The following is a 12,472-nucleotide window of genomic DNA, read 5'->3' on the forward strand; positions in this document are numbered from 1 at the left end:
ATAGTTACATCTAATAATAGTAATAATAATAATAATTATTATTATTATTATTATTATTATTATTATTTAAATTAGCCGTTATAGCTTCATCATTAAATGAATTATTTTAGCCATGAATATGATCTTTCCCGCTTTACTCCTCGTTGACAGCCCCACGTGACCAGTTGCCGTCACACAAATGCTAATTTGTTTTTGTTTTTTTAGTTAATTTATTAAATCTTGTCGGACTTAATTCCAACCCTTGCATTTCCGCTTTACATGTGCAAATAAACCGTGATGCAAACTCCTGCCTGCAAAGTTGTAGTTTCTTATAAGAAAAGCTGCTCGGTATTTGGCCTGCAGTGGGCCGTCAGGAAACCCTCTGAAGTGGAACATTTCCACAGCAGCCTCACCATCTCCACACTCCTGCATGTTGCCATAATGAGAGACAAAGCCCTCTCTAATGAGCAATTACACGTAGTGAGGACTGTTCCCATAACTAATCATTGCGTGTGAAGGAAAAGCATTCCTTTGTGCTAACATCGCCGCACACAGCTCTCCCCCGGCTCCCTGCCTCCCCATCGGGGAGGAAAATGCAGGCTGTTGGATGGACACCTCTGCTGAAAGGACAAGCTTCTGTCACGCACATCCATGTCTGGGACAGTGGAGACATTCAGAATGCATGCATGGCCTATGGATTCCTCTGATCGACTAGTTTTACATTTTCAGTCTTGTTCAGAGCATCAAAAGCATGACCATACAATACCTTCCTGCAAACAGCCACGGGTCGGAATCAACGGAAGAGTAGGCCGTAAACCTATTCATATTCATACATGGCAACTTGTGGTGACCTCACTAAGTTCACTTTAAACCTAATGCATTGAATTCAAATCAGATGCTTTTGTGGGTGACCATAAATGTTACTGCGTGTCAGCACACCACCCGGATGTATACTACTTTCTTGGTAGAGAACCTCACAACTGTGCGTGCGTCAAGGTGTCTTTATTGCTACTGCATGACAATGAGGCTCACCTTGGTTGGGCTGCCCTGGCACTGATGTTCCGGGGTACCAGCCGGGCCGGGTCCCCCAAGTTCCTGTCTGACCGTTGAGCATTCTCAGCTTGTCATACATGCCATCTGCGCCCATCTGTTGCTTTTCACTAGCCAGGTTGCGGAGGACTCTGTTTATTGATGACACCTGAATGACAAATTACATATGATAAAAGTCTGGATTAGGATTGGATGGAGCGCAGCATCGGCACGTCTCTGCTCGTGCGGGCAAAACACGTGTTCTTACACGCATAACGCGAACATTATAATCATAATAAATATGTACAGGAAGATGTTTCTGGCAAAGCGCACAAATGAACAACGAGCCCCATCAAAACCGAGCGTATGTTTGGCTGATCACATACGCAGTAATGTGTGCCCCACGCTTTGAATCGCAGTGCACTTAATAAGACTGAATGGTTGGATGCCCTTCTCCTTTTCCTCCAGTGCATGAGAAAAAAGTCATTTCATGTGGCAAATTAAATCATGCACACAACTTACAGTCAATACACTTACACTGGGTATATTGTCGTTGGTGCAGATCCCCTCCGACAGAAGTCTGTCACGGATCTCCCACGCAAAGATAGACGGACACTCCCGCTTGTACTGCGCGATTTTCGCGACCACCTCTGGAGTGGCGACCCTGGGCTTGCTGCCGCCTATTGCTCTCGGTCTTATGGAGCCTGTTTCATAATATCTACCAAGGATCTTGCTCACACAGCCGTTGGACACCTGGACGGGAAACAAAAGACACAATTCACATACATTATTTACGACTATGAACGGAATTGCTAAGATGGCTCAAATAATTATCACCTTTTCACTGTCCAGCACTTGGACTTCATCATGGGTCTATAAATACAGAAAATATGCCTTGAATGATATATTAGGCATTTATTCTTTACAACAGCAGGCAGATTACTTTTCCGTTTGTTGTCCTTAAAACATTCCTTTAATTGCAAAGTAATAAGTGGTTTTACTGGCTTAAAGCGGTCGTGAACTGCTACTGGAAACCTGGCTTTAATTGAAAATTCAAATCGGTTTGTTTTCAATATTTTTGCTTTTGGATATTATTATTAATTTCCTTGTATTCACTGAGACCAACGTCTCTATGAAGGCGTTTTCTGTTCATAAAAAGGAGTGGGATTGTCACCTGGAGTATCCTGGAGATGTCGCAAGGTCGAGCACCACTGTGAGCAAGTTCAACTATTTTCTGCCTGGTGGAATCCGGCAGCGGTCTGCCATTAACAAACACACCACCAAGCTGGTTTACGCCACTGTGACCTACATGGAGACAAAAGCACCGGAGTCATCAAATCATGTCGCAGCTCCTCTTGAAATATATGATAAAGCTAACGGCTTCCAAGTAATGGTGAGCAGAATGATTTAAGCGTTCAGAATAATCGAGTTATAGATGCAATGTGATATGATGCAGAGCACACAGCAATAGAGAAGTTTCACAATAAACTCTCACACGATTTTATAAAAATATCTTAAACCGGAGTGCACTCCAGAAATCTTTTTTTAAGCTGTTGTGAGGTTCGGCGCATCATCAGCTATTTAGTAACACATGCAAAAACATTGATCAAACCACAGCAGCACGACATACACCGAATAAAAAAAATATAGAATTTTTTCCTCATAGTAATTTTACAGCTCAGTCGATGATCTGGTCAGAAAAAAACTCATCCAATCCTGTAGCAAACCGGCAAACTTGGGCTTTAAAACACCCGCACCGTTATCCACTCCCATCACCAAGACCTGCACCTCTCTCACAAACAGTGCTTTAAAACAATAACCAGCCACACCGACGATCCCATAAACACTCCACTACAATAATGTGTTAAATTAGCATCAATTCAAAAGCATCTTGTAGGAAAAACGATATTAAATCGCTAAAATCCTTCCCATGACAATCCTTTATAAAAAAAAACGTGCCATAATTACGCATCAAAAAGACAAGGAAACAATAAGATTTTAGCTTTAAAATATGAGGTTTTATTTTTGCTTATTGTCTAAAAAAATTAGTGATATTTAGAAATTATCCTTAAATTATTGTATGGAATCGCTCTAAAGCACAGAAAAAGCCCGCAAACCTGAAGCCAAAAGGGAGAGCTGACTCCCCGGAGTGCCTGAGCTGCTCTCTGTTTCTCCGCTCCCTTCCCCTGCGCTGCCGCCCGGTACATTGACTCCGGGAGCAGAGGCTCCTTAGCAATAAATAAGCTCCAAATATAGAAGAGGGGGAAAATATGATGAGCCTGCCTGACATTTGTCTTTAAAATAAAGCTAGCTGCACGTCAAGTTTGAGCTTAATTTCTGGAAATAGGCGGAAGTCGCCTCGGATCATGCATGGGAGGCTAATTGAAAAGATCAGTTGGAGCACTTGTGGCAGGCATGTCACTTTATGACACCGCTCTGCTTTTGAAAATCGCATCGTCACGACAAATAGTAGCATGATAAAACGACCCTTTCTGTCTGCATTTGGATATCACTCAGACAAAATTGGACGCTACTCGTTTACCCTCCGAGGGAGACTTCGTTTTTAAGGTGGCCAGGGGCTACGCGCGGTCACACAAACGAGGGCGCGCCTGGATTCTTAACATATTAAAAGTGACATGCAGTTTTTCCCCCCCTTGTTTGTATTTGACAACAAATGCTCACAGCCACCGCAGTCCTGTTGTGTGGAATCGGTTGGCGTCTTCTTGCTGAAATGTGCCATAGGAGTTGGCTTTAAATGCGGACTTTATTTTATATAGATGACACAAAAGAAAGAAAGAAAATTAAAAATAGGGGGATCGGGCCTGTTTATAGCTACTTGAGTGAGAATAAACCTGTTTAACTGAGCAACATATCCCTTTTGGCCGCTATGTGTTATAATCTTCCTGCGTGGATCTGATTGATAGTAAATCCATTATCATCCCCTCCTGCTCTTTGGTAATTCCAGGATTAAGTGGAATTAATAGACTTCTTACGCTGAAATTGGCCTACCCACATTAAGCAGCCCTGCTCTGCGGGTTCTCCAGGGTTGCTCCGTCACCTCTGGTTTATAACCATCATATAAATCCTCCGGATCGATAAAACCCGTCAGATAACGACATCACATAAAAATCAAACTCTCCTAAGGTTAAGTCTTAATCATGGCACAATTCCCTCAAGTGCCCGGAGTCGATCTCGCCCGCTGGCGCTGATTATGCGCCTTGTATTCTATTGCAAGTCGACTAATAGGAAAACATATGGTGTCAATTTGGACGCTCCCCACTATATACACCCAGGAGTTATTAGCACAAAAGCCAGCGAGGCCGTCGCGACCTTTAGACAACCCAAAGGGCCGGGCCCAATGATATCTCCTCGGCAATTCGCACCAGACATCACACGCCAAGCCAGGGGAGCATCCTATTAACATCAATCCAGTGGGTATTGTACACAGGTTTGTTAAGGCTCTGTCATCTCTATAACTGACAACTGATAAGATTAAAAGAAAGAAATCACATTGCTGTGCCATTTAACGTAAGAAAAAAAAATTTAGTAGGAGAAAAACAAAAGTAAGCCACTCGTGTTTTTTTTGGGGGGGGGGGGGGTTTCCCGCAGCGCTTTCTTATGAATCACAGCTCTCTACACATAAAACAGTCCACCTCTCACGTGGTCCAACATTGGATTCAAACATACTCGGACTAATGCGCACAGGTTACAGCACAGACACGTCATCAAGGTATATGGAGAATAATATAATAAAATTATTCCACACACCTTCATCACAGATGTCATACACCTCTTGTCCAGCAGCAAGAGAGAAAATGTTTCATGTTTATCCTTTTTGGTTTCAACACACACCAGGAACAAGACAAATCATTCATCTGCAAGAGGCCACTTTAAACACATGAGGCCTATAAGCAACTTCATCTACCATGTTTTGGGTTGGGTTTTTTTTTTTGATTGGCACCCACGACAATATGGTTGTTAATATTTATCTTCCTCTCTGAGTTCAGCCTGCACCTAACAGTGAGGCCTGCGGTTATAATATGAGCATTTTCTTTCTAGTTCATGCTGTCTGTCCGTGAAGAATATGGACTAATCTACATAAGACATTATTGCTATTCCCTCATGTTTCATGCAGGGCTCTTCTCTACGCAGCTAATCTTGTATGCAGCCTGGCAGCCAGCTCTAACGCTAATGCAGACGGCTGTGCAATTATTTAATACCAACTCAAGCAGAAACAAAAATCTCCCTCTCAACCCAGCACCCCCCTCTAATCCCCCCTTCTCTCTCTCTCTCTCTCTCTCTCTCTCTCTTTCTCTCCCTGGAGAAGGAAGGACGACGTGTGATTAACTTGTTCAATAATAACTTGCCTACCTATCATTTGGGAGGGAGATAATAATAAATTAACAGCAATGAAAGCGCCATCAAATAACTTAAAAATATTATCATCCCTGCTCTTAAAAAATCCTGAAAATGTATGGCTGCACATGCATCTGCCCTCTTTAAAAAAAATCAAATTAAAAAAATAGTGTTTCTGAAATGTATGTTAACAAGCAGTGCAATAAATAAATATAAAAGATAAAATTATAAATAGAAAAATGTCAGTGGGTGTTGCTTCCATGCAACCACATTGCGGCTGTAATCAAAAGTTTCAAAATAAAATATATAGAAAACAACTTACTGTTCTGCATCATTGAAGCTACGCCAGACTCCCACGTGGCTTGGTTGTGGTATTCTAAGCGTCACAAGGAAATAACAAAAGTGGTTAGCAGCAAATCAGAAAACTGGTGTACAGATCTGTTTTACTATTATTATTATTGTTTTAAGGTGTCAAATAATTTGCAACATTTCTTTGAACAACAAAAAAAAAGTTTCTCATGTCGTCCGATTTAAATTTTATTTTTTTTAAATTGCGGATCTGGTTCTTAAACATTTACTGATCCATAATTATGATTTTGTTTTGTTTTTTTAAATAAAAACATCCTGAGTGTATGTATGTATTTTAATTAAACTTGCCTGGAAACAGAGTTGACTGTCCACGCTATAACAATTTAGTCAATCATCTGCCGTTTTCACTACTTAATGTCTCCCTATAGGACAAAGCAAAACAACACATTAGCACAGCCACAGCTACACTGATGTACTTACTGTATTTTCAGATTTATTTATTTTTTTGCCCTACTTTTACAGATAACCTAAATTTTGGTGCCAAACAAATCAATTAAAATCGACGCGGGACAACATTCATCTTCGTTATTTTCACGTCTCTGTTAGGCCTGTTTCCGAAAGCACCTGTCACAATAAATCTCAGCTAACAGCCTAGCCGTGATGTGATATTGGGCCTGTAACTCCTTTACAGCATTGTCTCTTTAAAAAAATAGTCCTGGGGGGCCCCCCCCCCCCCCATTTTTTTCTTGTTAGTTCTTATAAAGAAATCAGCTCCTCATCGTCCCAGCAAGAGGCTTTAGTGTAGTTTTTAAAACTTGATAGCCTTCCTCTTGCGGAGTCTGTCGTGGAAACTGTACAGTGACACACGCTGTCTACCTCGCCTCACTGATCCGCAAAAGTCCACACCAGGAGGGGGTACAAAGCTGGTGTACAAAGCCTGCTGGACTCCCAACAATGCACCCCCTTTTCTGCCTCCGTATACCTCAAACCCGGGGCGAAAACTCGGCCTCTACGACTAGAAACACGCAGCTTCCCCTCTAAACACACCAACAAGTTCAGATTAATACAAAGAGCCGGAGGCATGCATCCACCCCCTCCGGGACCATTCACACATACACACAAACACATGCACTCTCTCTTTTTCACACACGCAGACACACACACACACGACCGTGACCCCTGCGCCGCTAGTGCGTGAATGTGGGGTTTTGTTTGCCCTGCTTTTATAGAACAAGATTTTATTTTTTTTTTTGGAAAAGTAATTTCTTGTTATAAATATTTGGTGGTTATTTTGTGCTGCTGGTGCGGGTTGTAAAGCGGTTTTAAAGACACAACAGCGCAGTAGGGCGCTCAATTGGAAAAGACAAATGCGTTAAAGAAGCTTCTGAATGGGGGAACAGATAAAAAGGGGGCCACGGAGGGAGAAGTCTGAAGTTTTCATTTTCTCTCTCCGTGCAAAGTTGTGTTGTGTGCAGAGTAAAATGGCCTGTAATGTCGACGTCTAACAGATTGTGTTTAGTCTCGGGCTAGTCGGTGAGATGCACGTAGGGACGCCGTTACGTTCAGATTGTGTAGCTTTCTTTCATGTTGTAACAAATAGCCTGCTCGGTCATTAATCAAATTCAGATTCCTTCACACTGGCCCGCATAGGCCGAGTTACCCACTGATCTTAAAGACACAGGAAACTTGTAAATAATACTACATATTTTTATTAGCCGCGACTTAATGTCACGGCGGTTTTAGCAGGTGTGAATATCTCTGTATGTGTGCGTGAAATAATAATAATAACAATAAAAATAAAAAGAGACCGGCTTCAGCCTGCAAATACACTGCTGCCAGTAGCTTATAGCCCTGTAAGGTCCAAGTGGTTAATCATTTATTTAAGGTCGAAAGCTCAAACGTTGTTGTTCCTGAGGTTAACTGCGATCTAATCTGCATTTCTTTCCCTTTAGTAATCCGCAACAACAATGTGTTAATTCAACATGCTTATTCTGACCGCTGGATCCTGCGCTCACAACATTCATACAAGGAAGGAGAACATGTAGGCCTGAACTACAGTGGCCCTGCTGTTGGCTAACAGACAAAATATGCACATGAAGGTGAATTAAAAAATTTTTTTAAAAAGTCACATGTCACAGAAAGCATTTATTGCATTAGAGCTTAATCTGATTTAAGAGTAAAGGAGTAAGTTAACATAGAAAGCTACAGAGTGATTTATTCTTTCATTGCAGTTTTATTTTAATTATTTTATGTATTTTTTTCTTTAAAAATTATATTTAAAATTACAATAGAGGCTTTGCACTAAAATATAGGTTTTGCTTATTTACGTGGATTAAAAAAATAGTTTCAAAGCATCAACAATTTGTGCTTGTTTCTCGGTTTGTCTTTTATTAATTTTAAATGTTTTTGAGACATTTACTTTTAAATTTGAGGCCAGCCAAGGACTCTTTATCTGAGTATTTTAAAATACTCCACAGCTTGACTGCTAAAATGTAAAAGCAGTTCAGTCGCTGTCATTAAAGCGGAGAAGATTAGAGACAAGGAGTAAAGTTGTGTTATCCCCGGCACACAAACAAACACGCTGAACACGGGCCTCCTCAGCAAGTGCTTCATGAAGGCTTTTTTTTTTTAAAGAAGGCGCTTGGGTGACTCGCCTGCATGAATCAATCTGACACCTTTCCTCAACGGGTCATTGCGCCCCATTCTCCACGATGATCACTGTCCTGGCCCAACGTGACTTTTTACTCTTTGCTGTCATAAATAAGCAGCAAGCTATCCGTGGGCTTAAACCCAACAACCAAAAATCGAGCAGATAAAACCGACAGAGACGCTAAAAGGCTGTTCGAACTTTTGAGGGAGTCCAGGCTGCACAGTCCAAACGATAAAACACTCTCTACCTCACACTGACCCTCCACTTACAGCCGCGAATAAACCCGATATAATAATAATAATAATAATAATAATAATAATAATAATAATAATAAAAACAATAACAAATAATAATGCATAATTTAACAGCAACAAGACAAACTTTTATTCAGGATCTCACCTTTTTGGGGCATCCTGCGTCGTTATCAAAGTCCTGGGTAAACTATGGGCTGCAGCCTAGTTGTCCACACCAAAGAAAGAGAGAAGGGGAAGAAAAAAGCGGCGACCAGGATCGCTCTCTCCCGGGAAGTTTCGAAGAGAAAAAAAATTTAGTTTCCAGTGGTCTTCGGCGGAGACGAAGGGGATATCCCTGCGAAGGAGACAGAGATTGACAGTGAACTCAGATGTCAGGACGCACGGAGTTTGGCGAGGATGCGCGCTGGCGTGTGAGAGAGCGAATGAGAGAGTCGGGAAGAGAGAGATGGGGAAGAGAGAGAGAGAGAGAGAGAGAGCGGAAGGAGGGGAAGAGGGAGGGAGAGTGAGTGAGTGGTGGTAGGAGGAGGTGGGGGTAAGAGAATGAACACACCTATGCTGATTGGTGATGGAACAAGTGTATTAATGTATGTGTTCCTGGTCTGCTGTGTGCGCCTCGCCTCGCCTCCCTCCGCCGCTCTTCACTGGCCCATTAGCGCGACCCGACCTCTGTCATCATCCCCCATATAAACACTTCCCCCTGCACCACAGCCAAAGCGGGAAACGGGGCCGAGCCAAAGCGAAAGAGAGAGAGAGAGAGCGAGAAAGCGGGGAAGAGAGAGAGAGAGAAAGAGAGAGTCGCGTCTTCCCAACCCACTAATCAGCCCACGCATGCAAATACTCTGCGCTCACTTGCTGAATATTGCCCTATTGCAAAGGAAGTGCCTCGGAAATGCCCATTGGACGGAAGGCTCTATTCTTCCAGGCTGAATTGGGTCCGCACAGGGAATCTCAGGCATGCTCAGCGCCAACCTGAGGCTAGCTGGAGCCGCAAGGGGGGGTGGGCGGTGGGTGGTGGTGTGTGTGTCTGTTGTAGTGGGGGGGACGGAAACTAGCAGTGGAGCAGCGCACACTTGGAATGCTGGAGCTCGTAACACTAAATTAAAATTACAAAGAGCTGCAGCGTGCCTTTTATGAAGCAGCCGATGCACTACAGATGCGATTAACGTTATAGAGACGCACATCCGCGCTGCGTAAAACTTTCAGCGCCCTTTTTTCCCTTCTGGACTGAATGTAGCGCGATGTTGCACCTGCGCAAGTGCCGCAATTGGGAGTCATCTTTGAAGGTTTAAAAACTTTTACTTTGAAAAACCACCACTTTTAAACTCTTATATCACAGCGATTGAGCTCCAAAGTAAATCATCTAATCACCCCCACCAAAAAAAGAAAAAGAAAGTTGTTTTACTTTGAAAATCATTTTGCACTTGTCCGGCCTTCACTCACACTCAAAGCAACCAAAAATGTCCACCACGTGCTTTTGTTGATTCTTTTGAGTATCACCCTGCCCACCCCACCCCACCACCCCCATCGTGTCAACAAGAGCACCGTACATAAAGAGTCCGGCCTTTAGGCAGGCTCGGGTGCTTTTTATGGACACATTTGCGAGGCACGGCGACGTCACTCCTGCGACCTGACAGCAAATAGCACGCGTAAATAAAGTAAAAGCAAATGAGTGCGTAGCCATGGCCACACGCTCCCAAACTGAGCCGGCTGAATGACCGACTATTAGCGCACACCTCAGCGCACCCAAAATCAACCCCCTCTGCGCCCGTGTTTGAGCGTACACTCCCAGCTTTGGCCAGCACCAGTCTCGGCACTGAGGAGCCCCGTTGCTTATTCCAAAAAGGAAAACCGGGGGGAAGAGAATGAGGTTTGTCTGGATGCTGAAGCCAAAGTGGAGAAGCAGAAAAGGGGGTGCGTGAAAGGGCAAAGAGGGAGAGAGTGAGCGAGAGAGACGGGAGAGGGACAGACATGAGCAGGGGGAGGGGGAGAGAAATGCGTTTTCTTTTCCCTTTTCTTCTTCTTCTTATTGGGATGGGAGGCCGTGAAATGAAGTCGTGGAGGCCTACACTTGACTTTCTTTGACATGTGAAAAAGTAGGAGAAGTCCGAGCTCATCAATAAAACACTTCGGAGGTGAAAGAGGGCTCCCTAACAACCATCGCATTCCTGACTACGGGTTCAATGAGTAGACAAACGACGCTGCCAGAGAGAGGGTGAGAGAGAGAGCGAGAGAGAGAAGAGAGAGAGAGAGAAGGGACAGGGGGGAGGGGGAGAGGGACTGCCCGGCTTGAATGGGGCCCTCAGTGGGCCGGCGAGATAATGAGCTGAGAGGACCGGCTCAAACTGTCACTGAGGGTCCCGCGGTGAGGAACAACACTTTGGCCAATACTCCTTCATCAAACAACCCGTAAACTAAACGAGCACATTCATCTGTTTCTCCTTCCTGCATTGTTTCTACTCACTTAGACTGGTGGCTCAGCCTATAGGCCTACCGTGAATGGCCGCAGCTTATATCAGTTAAGAGAGGAGGGGGGGTCCCAAACATTTTTACGTCAAGAACCCCTCCATTAGAATGCATCAGACCACAAACACCCCCTCACACACAACCCAACCCTGTCGCCCCTCCTGACAGGGGTTTGTGCAGTGAGAGACCTCGTGTTGGTTATAATTTACTGTAAAAAAAAAATACATCAAGGACACGGCGAAGTTGGAACTTTCAATTAGCAGTTATTATGAAACATCAATGCAATTCAAGTTCACAGGTTTATGGATTATGTTGTGGCTAATTTGAGAAAAGATATTTGAAAGGAATTAAACTAAAAGTCGACGTGTAATACAAAAAAAATCTATGGTGGGTTGTTGACTCTTTGACGCAAGAATACTCGCAAGGTGAAACTTTCTGCGCTAAAGTTTGCGTCCTCGTGGACGCCTCGGTCAGCCGCGCGTGCACGGGATGTGTGCCACTTTTAGCAGCTGCTGGTTTCTAGTAATAAGACAGGGAAGTTGTCAAAAGTAGAATGTCATCTTCTCATAATCAGTGTAACAGTACTGAGCGAGAAAACACATTCAACATCTTGCCTAAATGTTAAATTCTTTCTGGTGAGACGCTTGAATAAGTGTATTTGTGAGGCACCTTTGTAGTGCAAATGTTATTGCTACTCACTTGTCACAGATTGCAGCTGTCAAAAATTCACACCACTAACCTGCCTTCATAGAAAGACGGATTCCCCGATGAGTGTGTCAAGTAGTTTTCTTTGGAAACAATACCTCCAGCATGTTATTGATTTCTTTGGTTAAGCTGTAAATCCGCTCCAAGAGCTAATTCGTTGTCTCCATTCTCAAGATATTTCTTTTTGGTTTTTCATCTATTTATTATTTTTTTATTTTTTTATTCAGAAACCTAAGTGATATGCCAAGTCGGTCAACGGCACCTCTCTATGAATATATACATTTCTTATGTGTACATTTATCTTTTTATAAGGTAGATTGCATTGCTGTAAAAGTCTTTAAGGGTGATGTTGGGAAAGCAATTAGCCCAATTCGGATTAGCAGCAACTAATGTCACAGGCCTTGAAAGGAAAGCCTAATCTCGTCGCTATTTTCCCCTGAGGCAGTGTGGTATTCGTACCCCTGCAGAAACTTTTAAATACAATAAAAGAAAGAAAAGAAAAAGAGAGAGCTAGCTGAAAAAACAAAACCTTGTTTTGGTGAAGGAAAGATAGAGTATTTTAACTCATTTTCACTTCACAACTTGACACTATATTTGGACACGACCCCCACACCTAAAAGCCTGCTTTGATTTATTATTTATTTAAAATTGACAACTGTGTGATGACCTCCACTGGAGGTCACAGTTTACTCACCTTAGGAAAAGAAATTATATATATATATATATA

The 12,472-nt window shown here is 42.9% G+C and overlaps 1 protein-coding gene across 7 annotated transcripts in view; it reads right to left on the bottom strand.

Moving 5' to 3' along the window:
• The window catches only part of pax6b (paired box 6b), a 21,433-nt gene that overhangs the window by 6,533 nt on the left and 2,428 nt on the right, over positions 1 to 12,472 (bottom strand). Inside the window, exons 1-8 of one of the 7 annotated variants that reach the window (XM_005745757.1) lie at positions 9,128 to 9,217; positions 8,723 to 8,911; positions 5,687 to 5,740; positions 4,777 to 4,800; positions 2,183 to 2,313; positions 1,846 to 1,881; positions 1,546 to 1,761; positions 1,012 to 1,177 (exon numbers count right to left, since the gene is read on the bottom strand). In XM_005745757.1, the coding sequence (XP_005745814.1) occupies positions 1,012 to 1,177; positions 1,546 to 1,761; positions 1,846 to 1,881; positions 2,183 to 2,313; positions 4,777 to 4,800; positions 5,687 to 5,740; positions 8,723 to 8,735 (640 nt within the window). In that variant the 5' untranslated portion in view covers positions 8,736 to 8,911; positions 9,128 to 9,217. Of the gene's footprint in view, positions 1 to 1,011; positions 1,178 to 1,545; positions 1,762 to 1,845; positions 1,882 to 2,182; positions 2,314 to 3,125; positions 3,237 to 4,776; positions 4,801 to 5,686; positions 5,741 to 6,021; positions 6,096 to 8,722; positions 8,985 to 9,127; positions 9,218 to 12,472 lie in introns of those variants that run through there. The other 6 variants (XM_013914022.1, XM_005745756.1, XM_013914020.1 and 3 more) reach the window with 6 other exon arrangements.

The sequence above is a fragment of the Pundamilia nyererei genome, unplaced genomic scaffold, assembly GCF_000239375.1.
Source record: "Pundamilia nyererei isolate P.nyererei 1_Seehausen unplaced genomic scaffold, PunNye1.0 scaffold00166, whole genome shotgun sequence".
NCBI lineage: Eukaryota > Metazoa > Chordata > Actinopteri > Cichliformes > Cichlidae > Pundamilia > Pundamilia nyererei.